The 16,877-nt window shown below is 42.7% G+C and overlaps 1 protein-coding gene across 3 annotated transcripts in view; it reads right to left on the reverse strand.

The window, feature by feature from the left end:
• Positions 1 to 16,877, reverse strand: part of NAA50 (N-alpha-acetyltransferase 50, NatE catalytic subunit) — a 293,674-nt gene that overhangs the window by 257,958 nt on the left and 18,839 nt on the right. For 2 of the 3 annotated variants that reach the window (XM_042448373.1, XM_042448374.1), the window contains exons 2-4: positions 5,691 to 5,827; positions 3,800 to 3,919; positions 3,217 to 3,283 (exon numbers count right to left, since the gene is read on the reverse strand). In XM_042448373.1, coding sequence (XP_042304307.1) covers positions 3,217 to 3,283; positions 3,800 to 3,919; positions 5,691 to 5,827 — 324 coding nt within the window. The remainder of the gene's footprint in view (positions 1 to 3,216; positions 3,284 to 3,799; positions 3,920 to 5,690; positions 5,828 to 16,877) is intronic. The other variant, XM_042448375.1, reaches the window with a different exon arrangement.

Consider the following 16,877-nt stretch of genomic DNA (forward strand, 5'->3'; position numbering starts at 1 on the left):
GGAGGGAGGGAGGGAGGGAGGGAGGGAGGGGAGGGGAGGAGGGCAGACCAGGGACTTTTGTCCCCAATGGCAGTGCACGTGCGCCGCCATTGGGGACAAATGGGACTTGGTATACAAATGGGATTTTGGTATAGCGGGGGGGGGGGCCGGGACCGGCCCCCCCGCGTATACCAAGGGCCCACTGTACAATGTAGTAATCTAGTCCTGAGGTTACTGGTGCCTGGATCACTGTGGCCAGGCATCCCTGGGCTAAGAAAAGCTGCAGTTATCAAATCAGCCAAGTGTGTTAAAAAATAAATAAATTCTCTCTCTCTCGGAGATTGGATGTGTCCTTCGAGCCTGTGCAATGGATTTTTCTGGTGGAGCGCAGCGTGCACAGAACTGGCCTCACCCTTTAAACCAGAGGTTTGTCTGCTGAGGCCTTGACAAGCATGGACAGTGGCAGCGAGGTCCTCAGGTCGTAGGTTTGATTAGTTTCCTTCTCTGAGATGGTTGACCTTGCAGGGTTAGACGAGCACCATCTGCCCGGGTTTGGGATTAGAGCTTTCCTTCTCCTAGGATGGTTGCCATAAGGCTAGAGAGCCCATCCTGCCCTTCGGCACTCTTGGTCAGACCCTTCGGTTGTGACCTGTCTGGCATGGCTATTATACCACTGCCAACATAGCTCACAGCTTCATTAGGGTACGCAAGCCTCTCCCCCACGACAAGGGGGCGTCAATGGAGAGGAAATAAATTCTAGCCACTGAGTTATTTGGGCTCTAACTGACAGCATGAGTCAGGGACTAATCCCACATTGTGTATCTGCTTGTCAGAGAGAATGAAACCTCTCAACTGATCTGTCTCCCAGAAACAGGAGTCACTCACCTAAAGCACCTTCATCTCACTGTGATTCAAATTATTTATTGGCCCATATCCTGTCCACCACTGCATCCAGCTACTATCCCAGGACTTGCATGGCCTCATCAGATGTCAGTGTTATAGAAAACAGAACTATCTCATCAGCATATTGATGACATCTTGCTTGAAATCTCCCAACACTCCTCCCAATAGTTTATGTAAATGTTTAATAATGATGGGGAGAGAATGGTTCCATGAAACACCCATAGTACTAGTGTCCAGACACCCAGCCAAGTATCATTGCCCTGTGTATTTTGTCCTGCAGATAGAATTAGAACCACTGGAATCTGGTAACCAATTCAATCCAGAAACTAGATATGAACACAAGATTAAATGGAACTAAGCGAACAAAATCCTCAAAGGATGCTTGTGGGTATTCAACCACACTACCCACTCCAATCTCTTCCCTAGAACTACAGCATTTGAAACTTAACGGTAGTTTGGAGCTTACTTTTTTCAGTGGTGGAACAGCTCACCAAGAAAATTCCCCATACTGTTTCTACCATTAATGTATGATGGCAGATCATCTGAATAGATACTGCATCTCTCTAGGGAGAAAATGATACCAATAATCCAAATTTCACTAGGAACCAGTCTGATCATGATGAAAATTTCCTGCAATGCTACATCTTCAAGCCACTTCTTCCCAACTGGAACAGAAAATCAACGGAGTGTTTGTTCTACACTGTGTGTTGGCCCAAGAGTCCATGAAGTACTGACCCAGCTGAAAGCTAATCATGGCACACATGATGAATCATTGTCCTGCATTATTCTAACACCACATTGTGATCACCCCTGCCAGTTCAGTCAGAGAGAGCGTTAGGCTACAGGGTGGATGGTATACCAGCATCACCCTTGATATGTTTTTAAGACCTCCAAATGAGATGTACACTCTCCTGGTAACAAAAACATTGAAGCACACAAACACCTGTGCCTCGACTGCTACATCACTGAACACTCAAGGCAAGCAGAGTTGCATTAGGCCAGACTACCCAGTTTACCCACCTAGGCCTCAGTTATTCACACCAAGTTGATTCCTCATCTAGGATCAAATTGTGGATGAACAGTACCTTATTGTAAACCTTAATCTTTTAAGGTATAAAAGAGCACCACAGGCTGAATAAGCAGTGTGATACAGCAACAAATCTTATCAAGAATAAAGGCAGAATTTATCCTGTGATGGACAATTGCTCCCTCTAGCAAACCTTTCACCTCAAACACTGGTAGTAAAGACAGCACCCTCAGGTTCTCCTAAATCAACTCCATCCCAGCATATCCTTCATCAATCACTCACAAATGAATGTCCTCTTTCACTTCAGTGGTGGGGTTTCTATGCCATTGTCAGTCTCTCCCATTTATTCTATGTTTATTAAAAGTATTTTAATTAAAATTTAAGCCAAAAAAAAAAAATTCCCAGCACAGTTAACATATGATCAATAAAAAAAGCAATAACAATGCAATTAAATGGCATGCCACAAAAAAAGATATGGAGACAGAGAAAGAAACTAATTCAAACACATCTTCTTTAAGTTAAACTGGCATAATTATAATGAACACTTTGACATACATGTTTCACTTGTTTTACAACCATTTGCTTCAGTTCCAATGCATAGCATAGTGGGCCCTTAGTATCTGCTGGGATTTTGGTTCCAGGATCCCCCATAGATACCAAATCTGTGGATGCTCAAGTTCCATTAAGGCTTTCTTTTTGGAATTTATATATATTTTTGAATATATTTAAACCATGGATAAAGAATCTGGGGATATGGAAGGCTGACTGTAGTGTCAAAATATTGAGAGGCTGTACATATTCCCTTGGGTTGGCTATCCATGAATCCAGCACCTGTGTATTGCTATGCCCTATTTTATTCAATGGCGATACATGCATTCTGAATGCATAGTGAATAAAATCGGGTGCAAACATCCACATTATTTTCCATCCACTGGGGGCCCTGGAACTGAACACTCACAGATAGGATGGGACCACTGTACTATGCAACAGCAATCTCTGGTACTTTGAAGTAAAACTGTCCTAGTATTTGTAGCACCTTAGGGGCATGTCATAAAACTTGAACAATACAAGCTCAAAGCCAGACTGAAAAGGCACAGAACTGAGCCTATCTCTGTAGGATAGGGTAGGTGAAGTATAGTCCTCCAGATGTTGTTAAACAGCAACTTGCATCAGCCCTAGCCAACAAAGCCAATGATGTGGAAAGTTGAGAACTGCAGACTAACAACATCTGGAGGGCTGTTCTTTGCCCACCCAACTGCTCTATAAGGCCTATGATCTCTAACACAACAGCAGTAAAGTTTACTTACAGATAGATATTGTCAAAGGTGCCATCTTTTTCACAGATGTTTAACACATGATTCAACATTTTAGTTCCTGCAAAGGAATCAAAACAAAAGAGGATAAATAAATTCTAATTTTGACAAGTTTTTAAAAGATATAGCTGTGTTAGTTTCTTACAGTAGGGGTGGGCAAAGTGCAGCCCATGGGCAAAATATGATCCCACAGAGGCTATTTTTGTGCCCTCCCAGGGAGGGGGGTATCAAAGAAACATTTTGTAAAACCCTCCTTTGCTCCAAAATGTCCCCAAAATCCTTGTAAGGGCCATGGAGGGCATTTCAAACATGTGGAAAGTTAACGCCAACTAAGGCTTATAATTTCAGACAAAAAGTGTTTATATTTTTCTAGCAAACATAAACTCATTTAAAATATTTTAGAGTACATAGAGTGCATAGAGTGAAGCCTGATTACCTTTCCAAGTTTCTTAACACACCAACATCTCTTGCTTATTGTCTTATCAACGATTACTATGTTTTTCTAGTATGCTTAAGTGTCATGTGATCCTCGCCCCCCTGAATAAGACCAACTTGACCACATGCAGGACAGTCTTACCTATTCCCAACCTTCGATAAGGGGCCAGACATCCAAGTGTCATGATGTACAGTCTTTTTTGATTCTGAGAATGATCTACTCTACAGCAAACGGCACCCACTGCAATGTCATTGAAATAAGCTGCCAAAAAGAAGGGTAAGAAGAGGGACAAGAAGAATAAAACATATTTATTTTCATTTAGTATCCATCAAACAACTAGGGATTAGAATTGAAATAGTTTTAAGAATATTTGTACTGCACTATTAAATACAATGCACTCCCATATTAAATATAAAACAATAAAAGTGACCCCAAACTTGACTAATGCTGTGCATTAAGTATTAAACCAGACATTAAGTATTGGGCTGATTCTTAATGAATCAGTAAATTTAGGCCATGCAGAAAGGCACTCACATGATGGAACAACCCCTTGTGTAAAGACAAATAGCCTGCACATAGAAAACTAGCATGTCAGTGACTTATGGGTAGCCCTTTCCCCTGCCATGGGAGCATTTTGTGCTGAGCAATCAATCACATCATCCCCATATGCTGTTTAAAGTGGTAGATCAATGTGGGTCTATAATCTCAGTGAGAACAAGGTCTTACAGCACTTCTGGGAGAAAAACCTGATGAGCAATAGTTCAAATTTCTGCTCACCATTTTTAAAAAAAGTGCTTTATCAGACTGTGGTGAATGTGGAGGAGCAGACCTTCATTTCAGGTTAGAGCCAGGGAGGAAAAGATCCCGCCTCACAAAACACAGTTGCACCATAATTCATAGGGCTTGGTACAATGAAGGGGGCAGATTTTCACCTCCAAGCCTAAAAGGTCAGCCAGAGCTAGCCAGGGTGCTCTTTGGGCCCCTGATACACATCACCTAGATGGGCCTGGTCTTTTGTCCACTTGCAGGGAATATGCTGTGGCTGCTAGTTTTTTGTGCCAAACAGTCAATACACTCAGAAAATTTCATCCAGCCCCCAAACTAACCCCTTCTCCAGATCTGGAAGCTGAAAGCTGGAGAGTGGAGCAAAAAATTGTTTCTGAAGTATGTTGATGACTAAAGTATGTTGTGAAAGTCATGGTATAACATAAAGCGAAAGATGTCTCTAAAAATTAGATATTAATAGGTATTCAGTACAACTGGAAATACGTAGTCATATCTAGGTTGCCAGTTCAATCCAGTGAAAGCCAAGGAAGCCAATGATGATGTAAAATGATTGCACACTTTTGGCAAGGAAGTCTGTTCCCCGCTATTTGCATTTATGAGACTATACAAATTAATACTAAGAACAAGATTACAGGAACATACAATTGACTCTGAACTTCCATTAGGAAATGGGTCACAACTAAGGAGGATATTACAGTGATTGACAGAAGGCTGAGCAGCTGGGAAAGCATGGAGGATAACAGCTAAGAGCAACCTATGGCTGAAGCAAAGGGATGGGGAGTGCGAGCACAACAAATGAAAAGGAAGATGGGCAATGGCCTCAAATACAATAAAATATTTACCTCAAAATACCTGGATCAAATGTGGTGCTATATGCATAGTATCATGTAGACAAAGGTCGCAGGATAAACAACCTGAATAATTAAGAACTAACTCTAAAGGCACCAGATTCCCATCTGCTCTTGGAAGCTAAGCAGGGCCGCCTCATATCAGTATTTGGATGGGAGACAGCTCATGAATACAAGGTGCTGAAGGTTACATTTCAGAGGAAGGTACTGGCAAAACCACCTCTGAAGATTCCTTGCCTAAGAAACACCTATACAATTCATGCATTAGGTCAACAGGCAACTTGAAGGCACACACACATGAACACCTAGGTTCAAGTAGAACAAATTGCACTGGATCTAGCAGAGATGGATAACCATTCTACGCGCCAGCCCACCAAATAAAGAGCAAAATCTTATACCTAGTTTGGCGAGCTCGCCGACCTCTAATACATCCTTGTAGAACTTGTCATTGTAGCTGACAGGAAAGATGACTTGATTTAACCTCTTCAGCTGTTTAATGTTGTGTGGTGTCACATCACCCAGTTCGATCCGGCTACTGGAACAAATAAAACATGCTCAATTCCTATAGGAATCTCATTCGTAGTAAGTTATAGTAATTTGTACTATTTACTCAAGGACTGGCCACCTTGACACATACAAAAATTTTGACAGATATCTAATTCTGTACAAAATCACCTTAAGTCATTTTTCAGGAACAGGATTGAGATGGTTAACATTTAGTAGGAACAGATGCTAAAATACAGTAAATAGCTCTCAGCAGCTTGTACCAAAATGGTATAATTAATTTTAAAATACACTGATTTTAAAATAGATGAGATTTGTTTACATTAACAATGAATTTTATTAGTTGGTTGAATGCAATGCAATAGGAATCAAACAACCTCCTTCCCAGTTCATCATTGCCAAGATTTCTGAGTCAGAGAAATTACAGACACCTAGGGAAAGGTGAAATAAAGTCCTGCTTGGTCACCCATTTGCTGGCCCATGTTAAATATCTGAGGTCCGCAAGAAAAACACAAGTACAAGTGTCCCTTCCACAACACCTCCACTGGTATTGGGGAAGAGGCAAGAGAGAGAGAGAGATGCTGCATTCACTTTTTAAAAAAACATCAGAAGATGAAACAAGACACCACTTCACCTCCATAGTCTTGTGGCATGTGCATGGGATTTGAAGGAAAGGACAAATGAGGGAGGCTATTGCAGCAAGCAAACATTACATCCGATTAGTAATGGCAGGGAAGTGGATCAGGTCCAGCAGTTCTTCTCTCCCTCTGAGGCCTGGACCAAGGTAGATGGGACTGGAGGGAGGGCTCAGCTTCTTAATCTAGGCAAGGCCTGATGGAGCTGGGCCTACATCTCTCCCTCCATGGCCGGATGGCATCACATGGACTGGAAGGAGGGCTCCGCTTCTTAGAAATAAAATTTTTAAATACCAATAATAATGAACTACTTTAAAAAGCCTTGTCATAACTTTAAAAACCAACAAAAACGGTGTATATTTGTTTTCGGTACAATATGCCCTCCACATCTGCGGATTTGCCATCCAGAGATTTGAGCATCTGTGGATGAAAAGCCGACTTGGAGGGGTGTGGCAGAGGAAGAGGAAGAAGCAAGAGGGGCAGCAGTGGAGGAGGAGGAGGAAGAGGAGGAGGAAGAATGGAGGCAGAGGTGGGAGAAGAGGAACAAGAGGAGGGAAGAAAGAATAGGACTGAGAGGCGGCAGCAGTGGGGGAAGAGAGAAGGAGGAGGGAGAGGAGCAAGAGGTGGAGGTAGCGAAGAAGAGGAGAAGGAAGAGGCAACCTCTTACCATGGTGAGAGGCAAGATAGGCTTTAGGGGGAGATGGGATGGCGAAGGCCCAGTAGCCGCACTAAAGATAATGGGACTTGAGCACCCATGGCTTTTGATATTTGTGGAGGGGTGATCCAGAATGGGTCCGCCATGGATACCGAGGGCCCACTGTATAATTAAAAGCTTTGAATTAAAACCCAAATATTTGATTTACATATTCTAAAAGTCAAGTCCAAACCTAAAACCACCAAGATAAGCAATGCATGTATACATACAAACACACATGCATCATACATGCATATATATAAAATAACCCTTCCAGCTAAAAGCTAAATATTTTATTTAAAATGGACAGTAAACAGAAGTTAGCAGTCATTACAGATCACAGATTGCAAGTTCAGCTTTTTTCCCTCACGAACTATGGCCCTGTACAGACAGGCCAAAACAAAGCTGCTTCTGGTCACTTTGGAATTATGCTGTTAAAATGATGCATGCATCCTAAGAGGCCGGAAGCCGCGCCAAAGCCATGCTCCAGCTCTAAGGACTGGAGCGTAGCTTTGGTACAGCTTCTGGCCTCTTAAGATGTGTGTGTCATTTGAATAGCACACCTCCAAAGTGACCCCAAACAGCTTTATTTTGGCCTGTCTGTACAGGCCCTATATTTCCTTTCTGTGGTAGGCACCATGCAGTTCTTTCTCTCTCTCTCAACTTCCAAAGTCCAAACTGCCAATCCCTTGGCTGAAGAGGGGAGAGGCTTCTGTCAGCTAAGAAGCCAGTCCTTGTCCTCAGATCATGTTTATCCAAAGATAAACACCCTTCAGTGAGTGATTTAACTGGGAAGATTTCTGACCCCAATAAAGAACTCCAATATGTTGCTGATATACTTGTGCCCAACCTAAATACCAGAAGACATGAGATTCTGTCTGATTGTGGAAGCTAAAAAGAGTGGGCCTTGGTTAGTATTTGGGTGGGAGGCTACCAAGGAATACCAGCTGCTGTAGGGTATATTATAGGAACGTAATGGCAAGCCACCTCTGAGTACTCTAAAAAAAAAAGCCAATGAAATTAATGGGCACTCCATGAACAGACAGGCAATTTGGAGGACACATCACTTGCACACCCACCCACCTACAGAATTGTTTTATTGATGCAGAATCAAGAACACTGTAAAATACTGAAACACCTGAAGCCAGAAAACATATGTTCACATGATGTGGAATGACTCTTCTGAGTAACTGTTAGTTATCTCTCCCCCCCCCCATTATAACTAATATAGGCGGGTTACAAACCGCCAAAAAATACATATGGAATATGTATTAGGGTTAGGAAGGGGCGGTGCTTCCGCACCCCCCTAACCCTAGTATGTATTCCATACATACAACATGGGGGCCGCCATGTTTACGTATCAGACGCATAGCGTCCAGACGTGTCGCGGTGCTAATGTTGTCGCGAGTGCGCCAGCGGCGCCTCGCGACATCATTAGGGCGCCGAAGAAAGAAGCTCCATTTTGGAGCTTCTTTTTTGCTCTGCAAGGGAGCCGCACAGTGTGGCTGCGACGGCTCCCTTACGGAGCAAACGGCGGCGGCGGCAGACCGCCTCAAAGCGGCGGTCTATAACCCGCCTCTGATACAAAAATCATGTGTCTGTACAAAACCTGTACACAACAGGTGGTTGAAACTCAAGGACATGGCTTATGACTTTTCAGGTGATAATAATGTGAAATGGCTATCAGGCAGAACTAGTTTGGCGCAACAGAACAAAATCCGTAATAGAGTAAAATTGGAGGTTCTCTGTAGCAACTCAAAAGTCCCAATCACCTGGATGAGGATTACTTACCCCTGTTGCCATATTACTGTAGTGCATTACTTTCAGATAAAACTGCAATTCCTATAATATTCATATGCAAACAGTATTCACAAGCAAATCAACCAAAGATAACAAGGACCAAAACAGACTGCAGAAATAACTTTAACTGACCTGGCTCAGTGCTAGGGAATTTCGAGAACTGTAGTTTGTGGTGGCACCAGAGCTCTGACAGAGAAGGCTAAATGTCTCACAAACTACAATTCCCAGAACTCCCTGGCACTGAGCCCAAAATGGTGAGAAGTCTTTATTCATGTTGGAGATCTAATATTAATAAGTTACACTCCACATTCTATACACTGATTAAAAGATAACTTTAAAAATAACTTATGCTTAACTGTCAGGGGACTTAAAAACCTTCACTACAGACCCTCAAACACCCAGATATATTTTGTCTCCTCTGACCCTCACCCACGAAAATAGTCCTGCAGGTTTGTCTCATGGTTGTGTCCAAATTTCTAAATATTATTTGATAAAAGTCTACCCCACCAATAAATAAATAAATTAACAAATAAAAATACAAATCTCCTACAAAAACAAAACAAATTAACAAAAAGCAACATTTTTCTAATAATCAGTTACACCGGTCAGAAATATTAGCTACTTTCAAAGTTGTCAAATGGGGATAAGATCAATGTTTCTTTTTCTTTAGAAGTAATTCCTTTAAAAATGGAAGCTAAATTTATAATACAAAGCTGCCATGAAGGTGAATCCATGAGCTATCAAAGGCCTGATACAGACAGGCCAAAATAAAGCTGCTTCGAATCACTTTGAAGGTATGCTGCTAAAATGATGCATGCGTCCTAAGAGTCCAGAAGCCGCACCAAAGCCACGCTCCAGTCCTAAGGACTGGAGTGTAGCTTTGGCGAAGCTTCCAGACTCTTAGGGCACATGCATCACTGAAACACCATACCTCCAAAGTGACCTGAAGCAGCTTTATTTTGGCCTGTCTGTATAGGGCCAAAGATTACTTTTCTAAAATCAGTATCTGCTTACTGAAGCCAAGTATTATAAATATAGTACAGCAGGCTAGGGACTGTATTATGACTTTGAAACTGGGAGCCAACACTTTATATAAAGTTTGTAAAAGTATTTGGAGCAGGTGTGTGGTACAAGAAATGCCATTCTGTACAGGAATATCACAATCCTATTTTATGCCATCTACTTAAGCCCCAATCGGTAGTTTTAAGAAACTTTACACATGTGAAAGAATTTCCTGATTATACAACTTAAAAACAAATTTCCTAAAACAAAGAGCAGTAATTAAATCATTCGAAGCAAAATGGAATTGGAGGAGGAGCAAAAATAATGCCCAAATGACAAATCAAAATGGCCAAGACAGCGTGATAAGCTGATTCCAAATTGTAATGATAATGAACAAAAAGCCTACAAGTGGTAAGTTTAAATTAATACATACAATAAATGAGAACTGCTTTACATTCAGTGTGTCTGACTGGGAGGCCATTAGTATACCAAGACGAATCAGTTTTTCTAACAATGACATGTCCCACGGCAAAAAGACACCAAATTGTTCAATTTCTCGTGACAATTGTTTTTTTTTTTAAAGTATAAACTATTTATCAATTTGGATCCTCTCTACAAACAATGATAAAAACTGACAGAATTTCACCAATGAAATAACACAACAAAAACAATTATGGCATACAAAATCCACAAATAAGACAGCTGGTTATATATGACCTCAGGTAGGAGGACAAGCAAAACAAAGGCCTGTTACAGACTGCCAAAATAAAGCTGCTGGCAAGATGATAGGGAATAGCCACGGCTTTTAATGTGTGAGGATCCCGATGTCGTGTCTGTCTGCCAACGGCGGTGTAAGGATTTGAATGCTGGTCTACCAGGAATCATGGGAGATTGTGTTGTTGAGGTTGATTCAGCGTTGAAACGGAGGTGAGTCAGTGAAGCGGCGGGGGAAACATCGCCCATGGTAGCAAGCAAATACATCATGATTGGCATTCAATTTTTATTATATTGTGTATTGATCTCATAGAATCATAGAGTTGGAAAGAGAACAGCAAAGGCCATCAAGGACACACCCCCTTGCCTTGAAGGAAATAATCAATCAAAAGCATCCCCGAAAGAGGGCCATCCAGTTATGCTCAAAGACATCCAAGGAAGGAGACTCTATCACCCTCCGAAGGAGGTCTCCTCTGTCAAACGCCCCTCACGTCAGGACGTTCCTTCCTAATGTTGACGCTTGGCATTCTCTTTTCACACACATCCACAGAGAAGTCCAATCAATAACTGATTCCATTGTGTATGGCAATTAGTGTCAAAGCATTGTTGTATTCTGTGATTGGGGGAATGGTGTTAGTGACAACCCTGGAAGTGACACTATTGAATAAATGCTGTGGTCTGTAGTGTTTTAAAATGATACTATCTAAATGAGTGTTTCCCCAAGTGGGCACTGGAGGGACGTACTTAACACAAAGGACCGTACTTGCCCATAGGAAAAGCATACTGCCCATCGATATTCATTGGAGCTTGCTTGCCATAGGAAATAATGGAAAGATTCAGCGGGACAGTGAGGAAAAATGGTTTGGGCAGGGGGGGGGGTTCAGTCAAAATATTGGTACCCAAGAAGGGTACTGAAACCAGCATCTTTAGGACCATGGTGGGGATGAGGGTTGCAGAAACATCTTTCCTGATCCCCTTAAACCATTGCTAGCCTTGCTGCTTGCATCTGTGATGGTGTTTCCTGCTTTGCTGCCCACCACTCCGGTAGCATGTCTTTCACTAGTAGTGGCTGTGGCAATTGGGAACTCACACGGCTTTGGGCCGGGCTATGCCTCTGTGGCTCAGAATGGTGCCATTTGCGACTGAATGTGTTTGAGCAAGGAATTTAGTGGCAGCAGGGAGAAATAGCAGCAAAAAAGGACCTTCAAATTTTGTGACGCCGCTTAAGCTTGTGATCTTGCTGGGGACTGGCTAGCCGGTTGGAGCTGCATTGCTCTCTCTTTTTTCATTCAGGCAGGCGAAGCGACGAGGGTAGCCAGAAAGCAAGAAACGGTTTTGTTTGTGTGTGTAAAATACTGTAGTTGTTTGAGGAAGACACGTCTCTGAAGGAGGGGGTGAGAGGGAATATCCAGGGTGGATTGTGTAATGGCAGGGTTCCCAATCTGTGGGTTGGGAACCCCTTGGGGGTCAAATGACTCTTTAATGGGGTCGTCTACGGCCACTGGAAAAACACTTTTTTAATTACCGTTATGAAGAGTAGCAACAAAAATAATTTCATGGGTTGGGTCACCACACAACATGAGGAAAGGATTTAAAGGGTCACGGCCTTAATTAGGAAGGTTGGGAACCATGTGGTATTGAGTCCTTCCTCTTGGAAGCAGCCCTTAGTTAAAATCTTTCTCATTCCCCATCCATACATTCCAGAGCATGTGCCTCTTTTAAACCCCCTACACAGAAACCAGTTTTTGCCCCTCTCTGCCCCCACCAAAGGAATTAGATTCATTTCTCATGGAGGAGAAGCTTCCTTATTGCAATCCACTCCTTTGGTAGCAGCAATCTAGCAGCTGGCTGAGCGCAAGCGAGAGTGCTCTCACCTGCACTGTCATCTGCTGCAAGGCGGCTGGGTGAGAGGCTTCTTGGTTTGCTGCTTCCCAGGGTGACTCTGGGTCAAAGGGAGCAGGGATGGAGTCGCCAGTTGAGGTCTTGAACGTCAGACTAGGGCTATGGGAAGCCGGGTTTGAATCCCCGCTTGGCCATTGAAAAACCCACTGTGGTGACCTTGGGCAAGTCATACTCCTTTATCAGCTCCAGAGGAAGGATACGGACCAAAACCGGGGTGATAAAAAAACATTGCCAAGACAAACCTCATGAAAGGTTTGCTGATGGCTTGGCCATAATGTCAGGGGGAATGACTTGAAAACACCAACGAACAACTGGTCTTTTAGGGGGTGGATGAGGAAACTTTCTTCTGTGCCAAATCAGCATGGAGCTAATTAGGACATGACCTTACAGAACAGTTACCATTTACATTCTTACAACTTATCAAAGTTCAATGATTTTTCCAGGAGCTAAAAATTTTTATTCATTTGTCTGGAACACATGAAACGCTCAGAACTCTATTCCTAAGGCAGAGAAGAAGAAAAAGAAGAAGAAGGAAGAAACGACTCTGAAGGCAGACACCAACAAGGTTTTACCCCACAAAAAGAGGTTGAACATATTTCGCAAGCTTTGCATCCAAAAACTAACAGATTCAAATTTGATCGAAACAGCAAGCCGTTAGCTTGCATAATGAAAACATTTTGAATCCTCAAGAGATACTTGACAGCTTCTTCCAAAATGCATCCAGCAGCAATATTTCTTTCATTCGCTTCCATTTACGATTTCCATTTTGGTGGCCTTACTTACAGATTATTGCTTCCCTAACATGATGGTGGTAGTTGGTGAGGCAGGCTTACCGTTGCTCTTTTCTCTCGTGTTTGCTGTCAGCAGGCCTCTGCGAGAGATTTGGAAAGACTCTGCTGTTACCTTGCCGCAGGCACACACAATTTTTAAACTGCATCAGTTTATGCAGAATTCGCATTATTCCCGGCTAAAACTTTTAATCCATTTTTCACTGCAGGCATACGTGCGCAATACGGGACACTAAAAGTCTGTGTTTCTCCAGCCCTCTTTCACCTTCATCTCCAATTCTCATACTCTGTACTCTAAAATCCGCTAGGTGAGGATTTACAGGGATAAAAAAAAAGAGGGCTGGGCGGATGTAAAAAGAATTTATATAAAGGAGCTTCTTTTCAGAAGGAGAAGGCTGTACCTTTCCAAAATAACATAAAGAAACAGTGTGTCACTTTATTAAGATGGTGTGAAATTTCTCTTAGTAGCCATGGCGGGTCACAGACCGCCCATCAAGCGGTCGTGTTCCCGCCCCCTCTGCACTCGTGTGGAGGGAAGCCCCAGGCCAGACACCCGAGGCTTCCCAGTGCCGCGAAAAAAGGAGCGCCGAAATGGCATCTCCTTTTCAAAATGCGGAAGTGGCGCCGAGAGGGGCGAAGGTGCCCGCGCGTCACTTCCGCGTTACACTTCTGGATGCTATGATACAAGACGTTCAAAATGGCCGCGCCATGTGGTGGTCGCTTGCCCCATTAAGGACGCGCTCCGCGTGTACTGGAGTAAGAAGGGCCGTGAGGAATGTAAGGACCCTTCCTAACCCTAATATGGCCCTCCTAACCCTAGTCACGTGCGGAGCGCTTACTTATGGCGCGTCCTGAAAACCCGCCATAGTTTGACCCATTTTTAGTCAAGGGTCATTAGTATGAGGTGCGTGATGACTTGTCACACAGGTATTTCATGCATTTATTGACGGGTATGATATACTCAGTGTTGGGAGAAGAGCTCTGGCACCAAGCACCCTCAGAAGTCTGTTTTGACTGGCCTGAAGCTATAATGTTGGAGCAGTTATATACTTCAGTAATACATTTGCCCATTCCTCATGGGAATGACATCTTGTTTCTTTCTTCTTATTCTTCTTCTTATCTTATTATTATTATGTTTATTTATATAAGGCTGTCGATTGCACCAGTGCTGTCCATACAAAAATAAAATAGATAAGAGTAACCTGGGCCCATGGCGTTACAATCTAATCACTAGCATATAAAAAATACATAATCAGGAAAGGGTTTCAATAAAACAGGCAACAAATTATAAACGGTCTTCAAATAGCAAATATCGTCACGCAATGCCGGGAATGCTTCTCTGAACAGGAGGTCTTCAAAACTCAGTTTGAAACTAATTAAAGATACGTGATGAGCTTGTGTTTTTGGGGGAAGGAAGGCGGTTCCAGGGAGTAGTGAGGTGCGCAGCCAAGTAGGCAGCAAGTGAAAAGCGGACGAATCTGGCGAACAGTGCAGAGAAAATCCTGGGCTGAGACAGCAGGACCGGACTACATAATGAGGGCCAAGTCGGGGGGAGGTGAGGAGAGAGAAAGGGGGAAGGTCTGATGAATAAGGAGGGGCCAACCCACGCAGGGCTTGTGTTTGTTGCTCTTGTTGCAGCCTTATCTGTATGAGAATTTCTCAATCAGTCAGGCGTGCCAACACTCTTCCCACCGATTGTCACATGAATTCTCCTGATTCCAGCATTTACATGCAGCTGTTTTGACCAACGTGATTTACATTATATGCTTTGAACGCTTTTGCATTCACACAGAGGGTTAGCTGTCAAAGATCAGGGCTGGCTTCTGATATACAGGATTTGATTCCAAAAAACCAACTGTCTTCCAAAAACCTTTATCATCTGGTGGTCAAGCCAATCTGGTGATGTAAATCTGAGCTTTACAGTCCTCCCGACAATTTTCTTGGTGGGGCACTTTTGATCATTTTGGAGGTTGAAATGTGTAAACCTATCTATGAATTCTACCATGGCTACTGGCATTCTATGTTTAGCCAAAGTTGATTATATGGGGGGAGGACGAGAGACCCAATGTGAGACCAAGCTGATTTTGATAACTCTTTCCTACACCTCAGATTGCCAGGACACCTGGGTGTTAAATTGGCCTCTTGTCAATTAATATGTTCAGTTATATATGCCCATGCATCCTTTCCCGTAGGAAGGCCTCCTTACTACACCGAACTGAATTAGACTATTTCCATGAGTTCTTCCTCCTGATTCATGAAATAACTAGATTAGATTCTAGTAGTATATGTCATAATCTCCGATTTGACCCATCTGGCATTATGTCTTTTGGCATCAGTAAGTAAAACTGATTTAATGGAATGGCCCTGAAAGGAAATGCAAGTCAGGAGCTAATAGGTCTTGTCATGTCCATTGCTAATAAATCTAAGAAACGTAGGGGAACCTAGTTACATTTTTCCTTTAGGTTAAAATAAAAGGTTAATCATATTTTTTAAAATTTATATTACCGGGAGGGGGGATATTTTGCGAGTAGAAAAAAACAGACAACGAGACCAGAACACTATGATTGTATATATACTATGTATTATACATTTTACTCAAGAAATTGATCCAAAAACTGAGTTGACATATCCAAGGTCAAAGTAGTACTGTACCTTTTAATTTCTATTTAAAAAGGAACTCATGCCATGGTGAAAAGCTAAGAGTCCTAATGTGTCATGGAGTGGGGTACCCGCTAAGCTATTATCCTTCTGATGTGCTTAACCAGCACATCTTTGCGTCCATTTATTTCTTACGTTTTTTTCTTTGGGCTGCATGCAAGCACATCCAAGATTAATCTAGTGACACCGCTTGATTTGCCCGGCTCCCATGCTATGGAATTTGGTAATTGTAGTTTTGATGTTGCTTAGAGCAGAGTCTGGGACTTGGAACCCAGTTGGCACTAGGAGACCACACATTACAGCAATACAGTACTGACAGGATCCCAAACAACCTACCGCTTTCATCTATAAGCTGGCACCACTGCGATCTCATGAGGGGACTTTAATGCGTATCCTATCCTTTTTATTAGCAAACCTAGTTTGTCCGGTTAAAACAATACCTACACTAAACAAACTAATCAAATCTCAACTAAATAACCATATTGGCATGTGACAACCTAACTAAAATGTGAACTTCCCACCTCCCTACTAGGAAATTTAACGCATCCGAGCCATCATGCGTTTGAGGTTGGACTGCAACTCTGGAAGACCATGGTTTGATTTTCCTAGTCAGCCATTGTGAAAACCCCGGATGGCCCGGGGCAAGTCAACACCCTCTCGCCTCTAACAACTCTGAATACAACCTGGCCCAAGGCGGAAAACCTTGTGATAGGGTGCCTAGGACTGCCCTACGCAGAAGAACATATTTGAAGGCACACAGCAACAACAACACAATTGTATCTAGCAGTAGAGGACCTTGTCCGTTCTGTCTAGCGTTTACTTGGAGACTCTCTTCCTGCTGGATACTATTTGTCTGATCCTTTTCTGGCTGTCATATAGTAAAAGATT

This window comes from Sceloporus undulatus, chromosome 2 (genome assembly GCF_019175285.1).
Source record: "Sceloporus undulatus isolate JIND9_A2432 ecotype Alabama chromosome 2, SceUnd_v1.1, whole genome shotgun sequence".
Classification (NCBI taxonomy): Eukaryota; Metazoa; Chordata; class Lepidosauria; order Squamata; family Phrynosomatidae; genus Sceloporus; species Sceloporus undulatus.